This window comes from Pseudopipra pipra, chromosome 3 (assembly GCF_036250125.1).
Source record: "Pseudopipra pipra isolate bDixPip1 chromosome 3, bDixPip1.hap1, whole genome shotgun sequence".
Taxonomy (NCBI): Eukaryota; Metazoa; Chordata; class Aves; order Passeriformes; family Pipridae; genus Pseudopipra; species Pseudopipra pipra.
In genome coordinates, this window is record NC_087551.1 from 35,359,401 (window position 1) to 35,376,556 (window position 17,156).

At 36.4% G+C, this 17,156-nt stretch overlaps 1 protein-coding gene across 5 annotated transcripts in view; it reads right to left on the bottom strand.

Moving 5' to 3' along the window:
- Positions 1–17,156, bottom strand: part of SPAST (spastin) — a 39,335-nt gene that overhangs the window by 17,525 nt on the left and 4,654 nt on the right. For 2 of the 5 annotated variants that reach the window (XM_064648607.1, XM_064648608.1), the window contains exons 3-7: positions 15,877–15,960; positions 10,238–10,333; positions 3,479–3,666; positions 2,353–2,486; positions 1,931–2,024 (exon numbers count right to left, since the gene is read on the bottom strand). In XM_064648607.1, coding sequence (XP_064504677.1) covers positions 1,931–2,024; positions 2,353–2,486; positions 3,479–3,666; positions 10,238–10,333; positions 15,877–15,960 — 596 coding nt within the window. The remainder of the gene's footprint in view (positions 1–1,930; positions 2,025–2,352; positions 2,487–3,478; positions 3,667–10,237; positions 10,334–15,876; positions 15,961–17,156) is intronic. The other 3 variants (XM_064648610.1, XM_064648609.1, XM_064648611.1) reach the window with 2 other exon arrangements.

Genomic DNA, 17,156 nt, shown 5'->3' on the forward strand with positions numbered 1-17,156 from the left:
ATATCCCCCTATACTTGCTACATCTACTATGTTCATTTACAAGGAATAAAACCAACCTCTCTTCTTCCAAGGAAAGTTTAAAAATTCACAGGATTCTCTGCCCCTATTACATCTCAACCTACACCGAGGTCAGGCCAGCTATAGTAATACGAAGACGACCTTATTGAAAATACCACCTGTTACTGGAAAAGAGCCATAACTACTCCCAGCCTCACATCTCAAAGTCCTACCCACCCAGCTCATTTATCAGTGTTACCAAACAACAAACTTAACATACTATAGCACTTTAATAACAGAGGTGGTACAACGACATTTTCCTTCTGCATAACAACATCAGAGCATGCACATTTATTGCCAAAGTTTTCCTTAAGCTTAATATTTCTGTGATGCTATGTCAGGTTTAGGGTTTCTTTCCTGTGATGCTTCAAAACCAGAAGCTGCTAAGGGAAAGAGGAAAGCCAGAGCAACTCCAGTCACCTGTCATTGTGACAAATGAGACCCAGAAGCAAACAAAAAGTATAAAACAAAAAGCAATTTTGCTTCAATAATCATAGACTCATAGAGTGGTTTGGGTTGGAAGGGACCTAAAGATCATCTACTTCCAACTCTCCTGCCATGGGCAGAGACACCTCTCAATAGACCAGGCTGCCCCTTCCAACCTGGCTTGAATGCTTCCAGGGATGGAGCATCCACAATTTCTCTGTGCAACACGTTCCAGCACCTCACTACCCTCACAGTGAAAAATTTCTTCTTAATATCCAAATCTAAGCCTACTCTTAGCTTGAAGCCTTTCTCCCTTGTCCTGTCACTACCTGCCCTTTTAAACAGCTCCCCTCGTTTTCTTGTAGGTCTCCTTCAGGTACTGAAATGCTGTAATAAGGTTACCCTAGAGCCCCCTCTCTCCAAGCTTAATAATCCCTATTCTCTCAGCCTTTCCTCATAGGAGAGGTGCTCCATCCCTCTGATCATCTTGGTGTTCCTCCTCTGGACTCACTCCAACAGGCCAATGTCCTTTCTCTGCTGGGGACCCCAGAGCTGGACACAGTACTGCAGGTGGGGCCTCACCAGAGCACCACAGAAAATGACCGCACACAACTTCTGCAAAAGTCATGCCACTTTTAGCAAGCCCTGCTCTAGAAAATGACCAATTTGATTTTTTTAAAGTAACTTAGAAAACTCCAGTAGTATATAGACCAGGCCTGAATCTAGGCAGTAACAGTAGTTGAGGTACCACCTATGATCAATAAAAGCCTAAATGACCAATTTCCACACTGCCAAATAAAGAGGAAATCTGCTCTCAAATGTTATGTACTTCAGCGTACTTGCTTGTTCACTACACTTCCTTGCATCCTCTCCTGCTAGAATAAACTATTCAGAGTGTCTAACCAACATGCTCACAGAGAGGATGACCACAGTAACAATATAACATTTTTCCAATCAGATAGTGCCATGACCTAATTTGCTTATACAAATCTCATCTGTTTCAGTCTTCCAATTCAGGTCTTTGTCCTTTACATGGCCATATAGGGCTGGACACAGAGTTACAGCTATCTGGAAAACTCAGCCTCACAAACTGTGAGGATTTTTCTCTGTTTGTTCTTGTTGTTTGTTTGTTTTGTGCGGTTTTGTTGGGTTTTTTTAGGGGGTTGTGGTTTGCTGGTTTGGTTTTGGCTTGAAGTTTTGTTTTCTTTTTAAGCTCTTGCCTCAGTCCCTTTCTCCAGCATTGACTAACCAGAAGACAAGGAATTTTATGATAGTATTTTAACACATCAATCCTACATTCTCCTTTTCCAAGATGGCTATCACCCCACAGCTACTGATAGCAATCATGATCAGTAAAGACAGGATTCAAGAATCACCACTTCATGTGTGAAGCACAATACATTTCTTTCATCCTGTCACAGATTGATAACAACACCCAGTTGCTTACCTCAGGTCTAAGAGAAGGAAGGATAACGATTTCTTGCAAAGCTTGTTTAGCCAATTCCTGCCCTGCGATATCATCAAATTTGACAGCTGGCCCACTAACAAAGAAATGGAATACTAATTAGTCTAACAATGAGATACTCTTTTTCAGCTGCAGCTGACTAATTTAATGCGCTTGACTATTTATACACAACTCTTCTAAGAAAACCTACAACTTACATTGCTAAGCATTTAAAAAGAGATGTATTTCTGAATTGAATGTTTCATCCTTTTGCCAAAGTAACAACAAAAAAAATATACCCCAAACAATCCTCCCAAAACCTCTCAACAAACTAGAGGCACTAATTTCATTCCAAGTGGACCAAGACTGTACTGAATGAAAAACTGATTTTCTGCATTGAAAAGCCTAATTTTCTTCAGACTTACCTATCAACAACTTCATTTAGGATAAGATTAGCAAGATTACTGTCCACATTTCTAAATATCTTCATGTCTTTCTTTTTTCGAGGAGCAGGGGTAGGAGTAGAAGGCTTATTTGTTCTGCTGTTTTTAGGAGCAGCCTGGAGAGGGGGAAGGAAAAAACCAAACAAAAAAAACAGATCAATACTTTAAAAGCACAGTGTTAACAAAACAACTTCTATATTTCTTTCACTCCAGTAGAACATAATACATTAACAAATATCAGATATTCTGATGCTGTATTTTGCTACAAATCATATTATCACATTCAGCCATGGGTAGAACACCTTAGGCTGCAGTGGTGAGGAGTCTTTGGTTTGGGTTTTTTTTGTTTGATAATTCATTATATTTAACTACAGTATTGTCCCTCAGCATATTCTAGAAATAAGCATTACAAACCACTTCAGATCCTCCATACTATGAGCAAGAATTTCTACTGCTGTCATATTTTAATAACAGGTCACTTAAAAGCTTTCATATTGTAGTAGCAATAACATTTTAACCACTTTTATGTTCAGTCCATTCTGCTTTTTATTTTACTTTACTGTAGGAGTAATGGGGGTGGAAGGGTGATAAGGATGGAAGGGAAAAAGATGGGTCAACCGAAACGCTGTATTTTTCTGTATTCTTAGGATAGGACATATTTTTCTGTTTAAGTCACAACCTAACCATAACTTGCTTTTCAATACAACCTGTGCATGCATGAATGCTTTAGAAGAGTAGGAACTCACAGAGGGAAAAATCTGTAGTTCTGGAATGATGTTTTTTCCCACTATCTTTACATATTGCTATTTATTTTCCCCCTAGATAGCCTTCACTCTGTTTCCTATGCAATTTTAAAAACAAGTATTATTTATTACTGTGATTAAATTTAAAATCCATTTGCCCATGCACCCACTCAATGTCCCCCAATTTCTGAAATCCACTCTGCAGCCTAGCTCAAGAGGCTTGGTCAAAAAATGCAGGGGTTTCAGGTTTTTTTTCAAAACTTCCTGCTGCTACGACACTGCAATAAAGGCATTAAATCCACTGTTCGTTCTGGAACTTACATTCATTTTTCAGTAGTATACTCCTGTGTTTATCCTCACCATACCTTGTGAGTTGAAGCTGCAGAATTGGGTGCTGGTCTAGACACAGATGATGATGATATCCCACTGTAGCTGGGCGTTCTGTGGTGACCTGAAAGGCCTGTGGATCCGGTTTTTGCAACAGTTTTTGAACGAGGAAGCGAATTACTTGTATGTGTTAAGGGATCCTTCTTTTTTGGAACTGCTCCACTTTCTATAAAGAAAACCAATGTAATAAGAACATTTGCTGCAGTCATATTTTTACCATCAACTCTAACTTGAAGACAGAATTATTGAAACATGTAATACAGTTTTATAGAAGAATAATGCACATTTCTAAAGAGATTTAGTACTTTTAGGGGGATATTAACTGCTGCTTTCACCTAAAGTTAAGATTTGAAATTTTAGGAGCTCTCAAAATGAACACTAGTTAGCCATCTTAGAAAAGCCAGAGATAACTGAGTCCTTTTATCAAGAGATGAACGCCATCTATCCCTTACAATGCAAAGTCTTCTGGCTTGTGTTCTGCCGCCTTCTCTCCAAAGAACTCCTAAAATTATCATTATAATCATCCCCAAATTTCAAGCATTTAGATTCAGAGCATTCATTCCTTTAGTAATGTTAGCAGGCTTCTTACTTTGGATTCCAGCTAACACTATCCAGACTTTACACACAGAGGCATTTTAAATTGGGAATACTGAAATAGTTACACCTGCAAGCAACTGTCAGGTGTTTTTTCTTACAACTTTCTTTCACTCAAGGGGTAAGTAAATTCTAAATGGACAGCTCTGAAGCAGCTTACCTTCCTACATTTAAAATTAAGTCTTAAAATATATTATACCATTGATTTTAACACCACCAAACATTCCATTCACACTACTAATTCACCTCAAGGATGAAGCAGTGAAGTCTCAATTCAGGTAACAGAGAAAAACTAAAAATATTGGCCCCAAGCCATCACACTACAAGAGGCCATTTTGGTCTAAACAAAATAGCACTTGATTTCTACATTCTCCATATGGGATTCAAGATAAAAAGAAGTTTTTTAGCACAGAAACAGCAAGTGTAAAACATCAAATCAGAGACTAAGATTAGAACATGCTACAGCAAGCAGGCAGGTTGGTCAGGCTGGTTAATGATTAGAGAAGAGCATTAGGTGGGAGACTTCTTGTAGTGGGAATACACTACTGGAAACTGTCTAGTACAGTACTGTTGTCTGCAATGAAAACTGTAAATACTGTCTTATTTTATATCCTTTTTAAAGGACTAAGGAACCTTTTGATTAGATAAGAGAAATATGGTTTCAGAGGTAAGGAAGCTCAAGATGGATTTCAGCTACAAGTTTCTTCACAAAGTTTTTAGAAATCTGCAACTCAATTTGATCTGTTTTAAGGAACAGGCCAAAAACCTCTGATTTTTAAGGAAATTAATGACTGAAGTATTTTTAACATAACATTGCAATTCAGTGAAAAACGCTTTAAGTAAAAAGGGTTGTAATTTTTAATGCTGTGCTTAAAAAATTCATAGAATACTTTAGTGAAACAGTATCATGGAAGGATCAATTAACTACTACCATGTTCTCAGCCTCTTTAAACATACTACCAGGAGCAAATCTCTACGCAGCCTGCAGGTATCCTTAACTACCTGGCTAAAAGGTTTCTAAAGCCTTTGTTCCATCACAAATCTACTCCTTTTTAGAGTTAAAGAAATTCTACAGGGGTCATCGTAAACAATGCAGATATATCAATATGCAAAAAACAAGGGAACTTGAAGCATAGAATTAACTATATTTCCCTGTAAGATATTTCTTGAAAAAAGAAAACAAAAAAACACCCAAAACAAAACAAGAAAAACCACCAAAACTGGCTACTGATTAAATCACACACAGCTCCAGAGCTGCTTAAATTTACTTAGTCATTCCTACACAGGAATTTCCAAGTCAAAAACTCTTTAGTAACTTTAAAGTTCAAAAAGCAGCATATGAATCTATTAAAACATCTAGCTACTCAAAACTTTGACTGGCCCAATTTAATCAAAAGGTGGCACTCAGTTTTGTTTTGTTTTTTTCCCCTCAACCTTATTTGCACAGCTGGCTTAAAGTCAACATGGAAAGGCTTCAAAAAGCCAAAGTAGTTTTTCTCCATCTCCTTCACCCCAACCAGTTGCTCAGTTATCACACTTTCCCAGAATTACACCCTCCTATTGAGAATAATACACAGACACTGCAATTTTGAGGATCATAAAACTGCACACGTAAAGAGTATTTCAGGAAGCAGGAAATACAAGGGGAGAAAGAGGGGAAAAGAGAAAGGTTTAAACACAAATTATGATTTACTGTAGCTGTACCTCCAGGACTGAAGACTACTAAGTTTACATATGTTTTGTGGTCAGTCCTGATGGGTAGCACACAAAGAAGCACTGATGAACAGCTCTTGAACATAATTGTTTGTTCAGTATCAACTCCAGAGGGAAACTTCATTTTATATACAAATTGTCATTGAACCAACAAATAAAAATGTGATCAAATTTTTCAGAATTACTATCTAAAGTTTCCCTGTTTCTAAGGTGTGAAGTGTTTAAGTGCACGTCACTTGTCAGATATCTCTCACTGTTTCATTATGCAAGATATAGATTTTGCTGTAACAAATGCAAAAGCCCCAAAACACATTCCTTACCCATTTGTATTTGTCGCCTACTGAAAGACTGAAAATACAGAGCAAGTGACCTCAAAACCTTCACAATATCTCCAGCAGCCTTTTGCCAAATGTTTCACTGTTTTGTTTAAAACAATAATGAAGTGCCTGAAGTAAGTTCTAATGGCAAAGAATGTTCAATGGTATTTTTTCAAGCGTATTTGAAACACTCAGCAGTTCAATTGTCTATTTCATATATACTTACAGGATAGTAATAGGGGCTTGATCAGTTTGATGTTACTCTCTAATTCTGGACAGAATTTACTTTAAAGCTCCAAGTTAACACCACTGGATTACACAGACATAATAGCTGTCTGGTCCTGAAAGCATCCCTGAGATTTTAATCTGCCATCCAAATATATACACAACACAAACAAATTACAAACAAGCAAGTAACAAAATTTTGTCTGGGGTTTTCTATTGGTTAAATTTTGTTAAGCTGCAGACATAGGTGCCAATTTCAGACTCCCTTCCAAAGAGAAATGTTAAAATTACATAATATATTTATTATATTAAACTGTTTTTAAAGATAAAATAAAGTATGGATATGTTTGAACAATTTTAAAAGAAGTTTGATTATACTAAGTGCCTGGAAATACAAAACCAATCTGAAAAACATGCAGCTGTAACTCATTTATTTAAAAAATATAACAACATGCTTTATATTTCTAAAAAGTGAACCAATTATATTTTATTTTGTGCATTTAAACTAGATTAAAGCAGATCTTAATAAAGAAGTTTCTACTAGTCTATAACTTTTTAAGCATCCAAGAGAAAGTTTTAATTAAAATTAGCAACAGCAATTCCAGTATTGCAGAACAATTTCCAGCCTTTAGTTTTGACACCTTAAATATCATCAGCAAATATTCCTCAGAAATTCTTTACATATGCCTATTGATAACCAATCTAAAGTGACTAAGAGGAGTTATTGTACATGGTCTGTGGACCCCACACTGGGAGAAAAAAAACTTCTCCAGTCTAGAATTGTCTGTAACTTTATCTAAGTAATTATTAAAAAAAAAAAAAATCTTTAACTGCTTTAAACTTGCAGCAATTGCAAGACTCATCATCAGGATCAGCATTCACAATAGCCCTCAAAACAGCAATTCTTTCAAATATTCTATTCAGATTTTTCAAATAGGTAGAGTCAAGTAATAAAAGCTACCTAACAGAAAGCTTCAGCAACTAAGAAGGACACGTTCCATATTTTAAATGGTAGTACAGCTGCCCAGGTCAGAAAGACAGCTATTCTTCTTTTTGAACTGACAGAGTCTTACCAGTCAGATCTGCTGTTGCCAAATTATAGTATTAAAAATGACTTTATTGCTACTTTTTCTTCTACTTGGGAAACTCCTTAAAAATTCAGTATTAGTAGAACTTTTGCACTTGGATAAACATTGTCAATATATGTCTACTATTAAAGACTAGCCAGCAAATCCTTCATGTGAAAACTGAGGTAAAATACTAGCTAGCTGCACAGTGTTCATGTTGTAGTACATAAGAGAAACTTAATGCATTCTCTGATCATACATCCTGCTGAGATTTACATGTTAAATGTAAAATGGTACACTGGGATTACTGTAATACTATCAGTACTGTATGCCCAGTAAATGAGTCCATAAAACTCAAACTCTGCCTTTGGCAAGACTGGCACAATCTCCTTTCCAAGCCCATTTAAAATCAACATCTGTAAAGACTTTGGCCTGTAAAGGCAAATGAAAGAAAGCAAAGCAATTTTAGACCAAAGAACTGGCAAAAAGGCATTTCCTTGATATTAAAACTAAGAATGACCATGTTTCACACTTCATAAAATCCTAGACTTTTAAAAAGCTCATGTTTTTAGGCAACAGCACAGGTAATACTTTATGTAGACAGAAAACTAAGTCTATGCCAGTGCCCTGCTGCTCAGTACCTCTGAAGTACCTCTACTTTCTCAATAACAGCAGTTCTCTTATCTGAAGTAGCCTGCAAACTGATTTTGTACAGCTTCCTAAGAATTTGTCATCTAGTTTGTGGTTTTGAATTATTGAAGCTACCTGTGTGAAAATACCATTTTCCATGTATAAAGGAAGAACAACAGCAAAATGATTAGCACATTGAAGCACAATCAATATACTACTTTTAAGAAAAAAGTGTAGTACCAGCACGTTCTTACAAGCAAGGTTCCCTCCTCCCACACCCCAAAAAGAGAGACACAAAAGCAAGCACAACAGCACAGGCACCAGCCAATTAAGACATTCAGACAACTGTTAATAGGTGGACTTTCATGGTACTGTCAGGGACCCACAGCTGTGTGAAAAGTTCAGTACTTTAGGTAATGATCTGACTTCCACAAGTTATAAATCTAAAGTCTACCTTTGGCAAATGGAAATGGAACAAGCCTCTTGAAATCAGTAATCAGTAGACGTCTGGTACCTAATTTTTTTTTTATGACCTGCTCTTGAGCCCTTCTGTCCCTCCTCAGATCCCATGGAGTTTGGTACACGACCTCTGCTAGCCCACACTCCTTTTCAGAAAGTGAGAAGACTCAGAAAAATGCATTCCCAGAAGGCCATGGCTCTTTGCAGTCATTTCACTACCGTTTCCTTCACAGTTTTGCAAAAGTGGTTCATCTTCTCTAACTCACCTGGAGTATGACTCCAAGTGGGTAAATTGACTCATATCACTTTCCACAAGTTTACCAACAGTGACCACCTTCTGCTACAGTAACTTCTGTGAATACAAATGCCTGCCAAAGAACTGGCAAAATATTTCTTCATTTCCAGTAGATGCCTATGAATATTCTATGCTTTGTTACTAACACATTAAGTAAAATAACAGTTTTAAGAGTGAAAGTTCAATCTAACCTTCTCCTGCAGTATCCAATTCTGAGACACACTGAGACAAAGGTACAATAAAATATTACAAAAAGAGTTTAAAGAAAAAGCTGTTCATATTAAATAGAATATGTTATCAACTTTTGTGTGTCTATGTATGTACTTGTTCATTCAGTCTCTAGCCAGCCTGCTAAAAAGACAAGAGTTGTTCTGGATCATTTAAGGTAGAGAGTTGTCAACATCCATGTACCTAAGAACTTACACCGACGAGCCATTTTAACTACACTTTTTTCACAAATGCAGTTAAACAAAAATACCACACATACAGTAATGTAAAGGTGCCTAACATGACACAGTACTTTAACTTCTTATACCTTGGAAAGAATAAAACCAAAGAGTAAGATGACTTCAGAACTAGAAAAAGATCTAAAAAAAAAAAAAAAAGACAACAACAAAAACCAAACAGAAGAAAAGCATGTGGTATACACTAAGTTTCAGTTTTCTTACTTTAAAAACTGAATACTGCTCTTGACTCAGTTAGACAAGCCTTATGAATTCCGATGCTTGTTAGCTCTCTATTTTATTTAACCTCATTGTAGTCTGCTGTATGAATTACCAGTTGAAATCACAGTTATGACAAGAGCTTACTGCTGGCTTAAAACACTCACCGAAAGCAATTCACAAACCTCACAGTAGCTTTACTCCTTCTGTATGGAGAAGCAAGTTTACTTCTGCTATTTTAGTATACCTGGTTGAGTCTCCTGGGAAAGGATTTAAACAACGTTCTTTGACAAAACACAAGAGCTGTTGTGGTCCCCCCCGGTTTTAACTGTGTATCACTTTCTCAGTGTAAAAAACCCTGAAATTTAAAGTAGCTTACTGCAAATGCACATTCACAATATCATAAAGGAAGAACTATCTATGTAGGCACAATATATAACCTACATATCCAACGTTGGCACTTCCTAAAACAGGTTTAAATTAATTCCTTGAAAAATATAACATGAGAAATATTTTCAAAAATGTTGTTTTAGTAAATAGTTTTGAATTCTAAGACAGTCATTGTAAGAGAACTGAATACTACAAAATAAAACAGTGTTGTCAAAGCCATGGAAAGGACGGGATGTATTTTATACAAAGCTTTTAAAACCAGAAATATAAACAATTTTTCTTTAAAGTTAGTGGGACCAGAACACAGCATTGCATTATTTTTCCCTGTAATACATCAGAAACTGAGAGACATCCCCTCAATAGGTGCTGGTAAAACCAAACCCACCTGACTGGAGATGTCCATTGCGGCATGCCAGGTTAGTACTGTCATTATAGACCTCCATTTGCGGCTTGGAAATTTGCAAAACTGCCTGCAGCTTCTCTACATAGTAGACAGAGGGGGAGGGAGGAAAAAGGATAAAATAAACAAACAAAAACCAAAAATGAACCAAGAAAATTTATGTATGTTGAACACACAAACGTCAAGTTTGGCTTTGTTATAGTTAAAGATAAAAGGAATATTTCTAACTATTCTACAACGTTTAGCAAACTTGTAAGAAAATTCTGTTAGTGAGAGCATGACTGAAAACAGCTTTAAAACTCACCATTTATGGCTGAGTTAAATACAACAATCTTTCCATGTCTACTGATTGTGGTTACTTTTCCAAAGCCAAGTTCATGATTGAATCTATTTACTAAATATTTGTGTTGATAACCCATTTCTCAAAGTCCTCCCCAAGGTGTTACTTTTGACCAACTGCAAGGAGTCATCACCTCCTTGCATATTAAATGTTTCACTTAAGTAGTAACAGCCAGTAAACATTTTACAGAAACCTCAAACTTCAAGCAAAACAACATATATACATTACAATTATATCTTTTAGGATCTCTATTTAGAAATATAACTGCTTAGAAATTATGTCAATAAAACTGTCATGCAAACTGTAGTCTTTAGGAATATTAACCAAAGAAACATCTGAATACAACACTTATAAAGTTAAAGATTAAGGAGAAAGAAATTAACTCTGAGAAGAATGAACACCAGCCAAACCATAAGTAAAAGAGGTGTAAGGCTGAAAAGAACACAAAAAAATAATTAAGGACTACTTGTTCTCTGCAGCTCAGCTACCACTCCTGCTTTTCCCACTGCAGTTTAAAACCTCTAGACCTTATTTTTGGGGCACTTTACTGCCTCTCCCACCTTTATTTCACAAAAATCCTCTGGTTTTAAAATCAAGACATGGTTTGTAAGGATGCAAGGCATACGTTGCCAAGCTCTTTTTCCCTTCCCCTTTTTTTTTCTGCTCACCCCCAAAAGATAACAGTACCAAGAAGCTGCAGGAAAAGAGATGGCCAAGTAGAAGAGCAATGTCCTCTGGCAACATAAAAGCACATACTGCAAAAGCAGACAAATTCCACCGAAAACGTGCACACTCAAGATAATAAATGTCCTGACTGAAGGAAGAATTGCCATTGCAGATCATTGCTTGTAGATCATACAAACAAGAAGCATGAGCACTTCCTTCTTTATGCTTCTTTATCTGTTACAGATCTTTCTCCAGTTTTTCTGCTTCATTCCTTTCTTCTTCCTGCTCCTGATCATTCACTGTTTTGTTTCCCTGAATAATATATTTACACCTCATAATAATGAGGCTTAATAATAATATTCAGATGGAACAAGATAAGGTTTAGGTGAAAACTTAGAAGCCACAGGCAAATGCAAAAAGCTTAAGTTCAAGATTAGCACGTGCACCAAGGTTTAGCTTTGTTTTAAATTGAAAGCATTGAAGAGTCAGGCACAGTAAAACAAAAAATATTAGTCACACAAGAATGGCCTACAAACAACCACAAGCTTTGCAACTTCCAAGAAGTTACCCTAACAACCTTTCCTCCATAGAGGTGTAAGGAAAGTCCTTTAAGTACAACTGACTGCAAAGACAGTGCACCATTTTAGTGGATGCAGCACTACCAAAGGAGACAGCAGAATGGTCTACTCCCTGCCTGGTGCATGCAATCAGAATGGACAGTTCAAACAGAAGCTTATGAAGCACAATTAGTATTAAAAAACTTTCTAAGATACTAGATAATCAGTTATGTTTTGGAGAACGTATCTGCATTTTAAAAAAAAAAGCTTTCTAGTGGGGGACTGTAACAACTGGCCTGGGCAAGAATTCAGGAAATGCTATTTGCTTCAAAGCTATAATTTGACACTGAGGTTTTCCTACAATTATCAACAGCTCAGCTAGTTCTACATATTCAGGAACTCCAGAACTCCAACGAAAAAAAAAAAAGTGTAATCCAAGTGTTGTCCAGTTTCAGTTCATGCACTGTCTTCTCATCACACTACATATTAACATGTAATTTTGGTATTGCATATAAAATCAAAAAAAAACCCCATATCATTTTTCTTTAGTGACAGTGTAGCTCTAAGGTCCTATAGAATATCAAAGATAAATTAGGCTATTAAATATTATTCCAGGGAATTAACAGGACACCATCACCTTCCACGTAAAAGCTTTCTCCCTCTGCCTCCAGACATTGAAAAAAAAAGTTTACAGAATCTCATTCATTATTTCTCCTTGATGATACAATGCTGACACAAACCTACCAAATAAACAGCACTGCAGCCATTGTCTTAGTTAGACAACACCAGACCTTGAGTTCAAGGTAAGTAATTTCTAATAAAAAAAAAAAAAAAGTCATCCTATAACACAAGCCTGAAGCAAAAAACACCATTGCCTCCGAGACAGTGGAGGACCCCAAAAGGTGTCCATTGAAGCCCCTATGTATACAAGGGCAGCATTGAGGAGTATCAGTATCCTCCAAAGAGGATTCTGATGAAAGATATTTGAATTATGTGCCATGTGCACCCTTCAATCAAAATACTGAAGCTATGCATAGTACACACAAAGGCACTTGTGGTGACAAAAGTCTGTCACCCTTCGGAAAGTCTCTCTGAAACAGAGAACACAAATAGGTAAAACATACAAATAGCATTAGAAGAGAACAGTACTGCACTGGACATTGTGGTTCTCTATCTTTAGGAACAACAAACTGCTGAGTTCTGTATATCTGACTGCAGAAAACAAATATCCTCCTGTCATTCTAAATATATCAAATATAATGAATAACATGAGTGATAAGTTATCCAGGAGAGATCAGGTCTGTGAAGACCATCAGAGCAAGATTTAGCCACTCATCTGAGTAAGCACACAACTAACACACCCAAAACCATGTCAAAAATGGGGGCTGCCACCAATGCAAATGGTAGAACTTGGAAGTCCCCTGACAGCTGGCATCACCCAGTACTGTCAGTGCACTGACAAAGCAACCAAGTCACCTTGAGGTGCTCTGAAACACACCAGTAGCAACTTCAGCTTCCAGACTGTGTCACATTACAGCTTCAAACAGAGTAAGATACAGAAATTTAGACTCAAAATGAAAACAGGGCTCAAAATAGAAAACCCATCAACCAAGGTAAGTAGCTCCACCCTCTCGCAACATTAAAAGGCACTAGTGGTGTGATGACACATGGTGATAACACACGTGTGTGATCAGATATCACACTCCTGTCAGTGGGGTCTTGCAACTTAAACTTGTGCTGGTGTACAAACACGCTTCAAAAAAAGATGAAGACACTGAGCACTTCCAATGGGCAGTTATAATCCGTATGATTTAATTTTCAGTTTCTATGTATTACCAATGTAACTTGATTGACTGGATGGCATTTCAGTTAAGCAGACTCTGTCTAGCAGGCGGGATGAAATATTTCATATTATTGTCTACTTTAAGTTTGTTTTATCCTGTCTGCTAATGCAATAAGGGACTTGCCTATTTTGCCTCAAGAAATGGAGAAATTCCACGTGGCTAGAGGAAAACACTTACTCTCTCACCTTATGAGTTGAATTCATAAGAAAAATCACTTTATGAACCTTAAGAGCTTCAAGAGCCTCATGTTTAGTTCAACTACAAAAGGTTCTCTATGCCACTTAAAAATTCCAAATATCTGTTACTATAAGTAAAAGGCTAAAAGCTATGTTTAGAACTGCACAGGCAATTAAACTCTAAATGACCTTAAATTTCCAAAGACTCCATGTAAAATTACATAGAAAGTAATAAAAAGAGATGCTGTCAAATACTTGAAAGTTGGTTAGATGGTATAAAAATACTACTCAAATAGATCCGCAATGATCAAACTCGCAGTGAATTAAATCCACTAAAATATCTCTCCAAACCACATCTTTTTCCTTCCTAAAGGGCACATGATTTCACTCACTCTTTTTTATCCAAATTTTGCTCTCAGGTACATTGTTTGAAGCAGATCCTCAGTGCAAACCAAACAAGAACCTAGGCAGAACAAAGTACTAAATCTCTAATAATATAAAAGTAAAAATAAAATAATATTTTACATCAACTTATGGAATAAACACTGTTCTATCTGTCTACCTTTCAATCTGCACTCTCAATGAAGCAAACAAATAGCGTGTGATAACATGTCCGGATCAACGTACTTCAACTTTAGGGGTTTTTGTGATGTTTACCCTTTTTTCTTTTCAGTCAGATCACAGCAAGTGATAACACAAGCAATGATGAAGCAATACCCACAAAATACAGACACTGTTACTTCAAGTTTCAAAGAACTGTTACTTCAAGTTTCAAATTTTTTAAAAGAAATTCTAGTTACTTGCAACTAGGATGTTTGCAACAAGCCATATTTTATCAAAGACTGTTAGCATGTAATCACTTTCTGTCTATTGTTCCCTAGTTTATATTACCTCTAGAAGTCAGCCTTTTACCCTGAGAAGTAGAAAATATCTTTTTTGCACATACCAAGGTTGCACCAACAAACACCCATATTAGAGCACAGAAGCCATGTGCCTCTTTAACCCCATTTCCCTTCAACTTTTTACAAAAAGTTCTAAGGACACCAGGAACTCAAGGGAAACAAAAGAGACTCAGTTTCTTGTGGTTGTCACAACTTCCCTGTCAATCACCAGTTAGGACTACAGTCACAAAGCATAAGAGGAGAAAAGAACACGAACTTTCCTGTCTGCTCTATATGATCCTAGGAAAATGACTTAGTAGAGCACCAAACAACACAGTGCAAGATTAAAGCTGCAGATATGCAAGTTAAACTGACATACATTTGTTAGTTCACCCATAGAAAGCAATTTAAAAAAATCATCTTTATCTCCATTTTACTGACTGAACTGAAAGCATTTCCCAAGTTTTCAGTTTAGAGGATGCACTGCACAAAATTGTGGGTTTGTTGCTTGACAGGGGGATCTGTGCCTGTTTATCAGGCACAGTAAGATGCAATTTCCAATCCTGCTTGTTTTACTCTGTCCATTAAGAGCTGATATAGAGTGCCTAATTTTAATAAAGTTAAAACTATACAACACCATGCTTCTGAAAAGCACCTTACCTGCTAGTCTTAAAATAGAACACTACTAGAAAAAAAATTAAGGGAATTAGCGATTCACAACCTTATGGTCTACACAATGCTAAAGAATTACTATTATATATAAATAGCAAGGCAAAATGTTGTGTTAAGTGACAGTAAAATTAACAGAAGATGAAGTAGTTACACTTACAGGAGGCACACTTGGCACTCATGATCATCAATATTTCAAGTTTTACTACAGTTCCAATGCAAAAATCCTGAATTTCAACAAGAGTTGAACAAGACTTCCTGACTTTATGAGTCAAGCATACTATGACAAAGACTTTCCAGTTACTTTTATACCTGAAATTCCATTTTTAAAATGCATCAACAGCACTTACTCTAAACTAAAAACTAAAGAGACCCTACACAGATAATGACTCCTTCCCTTTAAAAATCAAAGTAATATTTTAGAAGAATGCATTACATGAAGTTGTGCAAATAATTACAAACTTTCCAAAGTCATGAATTGTAACTGGTACCTAAAAGCTGCAAGCGATCCTTGGCCATTGCCAAATTTGTCATCATTTTAGACTGGAGACGTCGAGCCCGTTCACACTGATCACCTTACAAAGAAAAATCAACGTTAAAACACAATTTGGCAAATAAACTTTAAGTGCTAAAATACTGATACCCAGTCTTCCCTCCTCTTCCTCCCACCCCTAATCTATTCCCTCCGCTAAGGAACTTTGTTACAAAACTAAAGAAAAAAATTCTAAAGCTTCCTGTTTAATCAAGAATTTAAAGTTAGTTGACTCTATCTGCTTCACAGTACTGCTCATAGAGCTGTGGTAACCCAAACATTTGCTTTGCATCTAGTCTAACATTTCATGCTGACCTAATATATGTTTTTTGTCGCTGCATTTCTCTGATGAGAAGTCAAATAAAAAAAGATTTTTACAAAGCTTGAAAAGTGACTGAGAGGCAAGTACAATTAAAAAGATCTCACTTTGGCAAAATTAACAGATTTTAATTCAGTTGACTGTGTCCCTTTACATTTCAAAACACATAGAATTAGACATTAATGTCACTACTTCCTAAGAAATACTGTCTGTCCAAGTCAGTTTTTTTTTAAACTGTGCAATTTACACAGGTTGTATCAAATGCCACTGGTACTGCCCTGTAAGTAACGTCACCATACACTTCTAAACATAGCTCAGGAATAAAATAGCAGTCTGCAAAAGCACTTACAGGTTTGGGGTTGGGGCAGGTGATTTGAGTTATTATTATAATTACAGTATTATTTTGAGGAAAATTCTTAGCAAGTCCTTCACTACATCTGTTTCTCTATGGTACATACCTGCTTCTGCACTACAGGTTAAAATGGTTCCATATATAGAGATGGCTTTTTTTGTTGTTGGAAATGTTCAGCTACTTTGGCCTAAGCTACTCAGAAACACAATATCAGACCATTCCAAATCGGGGGGTTTGTTTTTAAGTTATACTGAAGGGAATATAAAATTCTGCATAAGTGAGAACATGAACTGTCAACTTTGGCAAATCAAATCAGAACTCAGTGTTTCAGCACTCCCATTATATAAGAAATCAAGTGTTTTACTTTAGGATTTTCATGAACTGCTTATGATTTTGGAGAGTCTGAAAATATTTGGAACAAAATTTGCGTGTGTTATAGACATAGAACAGAGAAATGGACCAGCGTTCACCTACGGTTAAAACAAGAATAAGAAACACTCTTATGAATTAATTCATACAGCAGACCATTCCTAGCACCTACCATATTTAGCAATATTGATTTCTCACT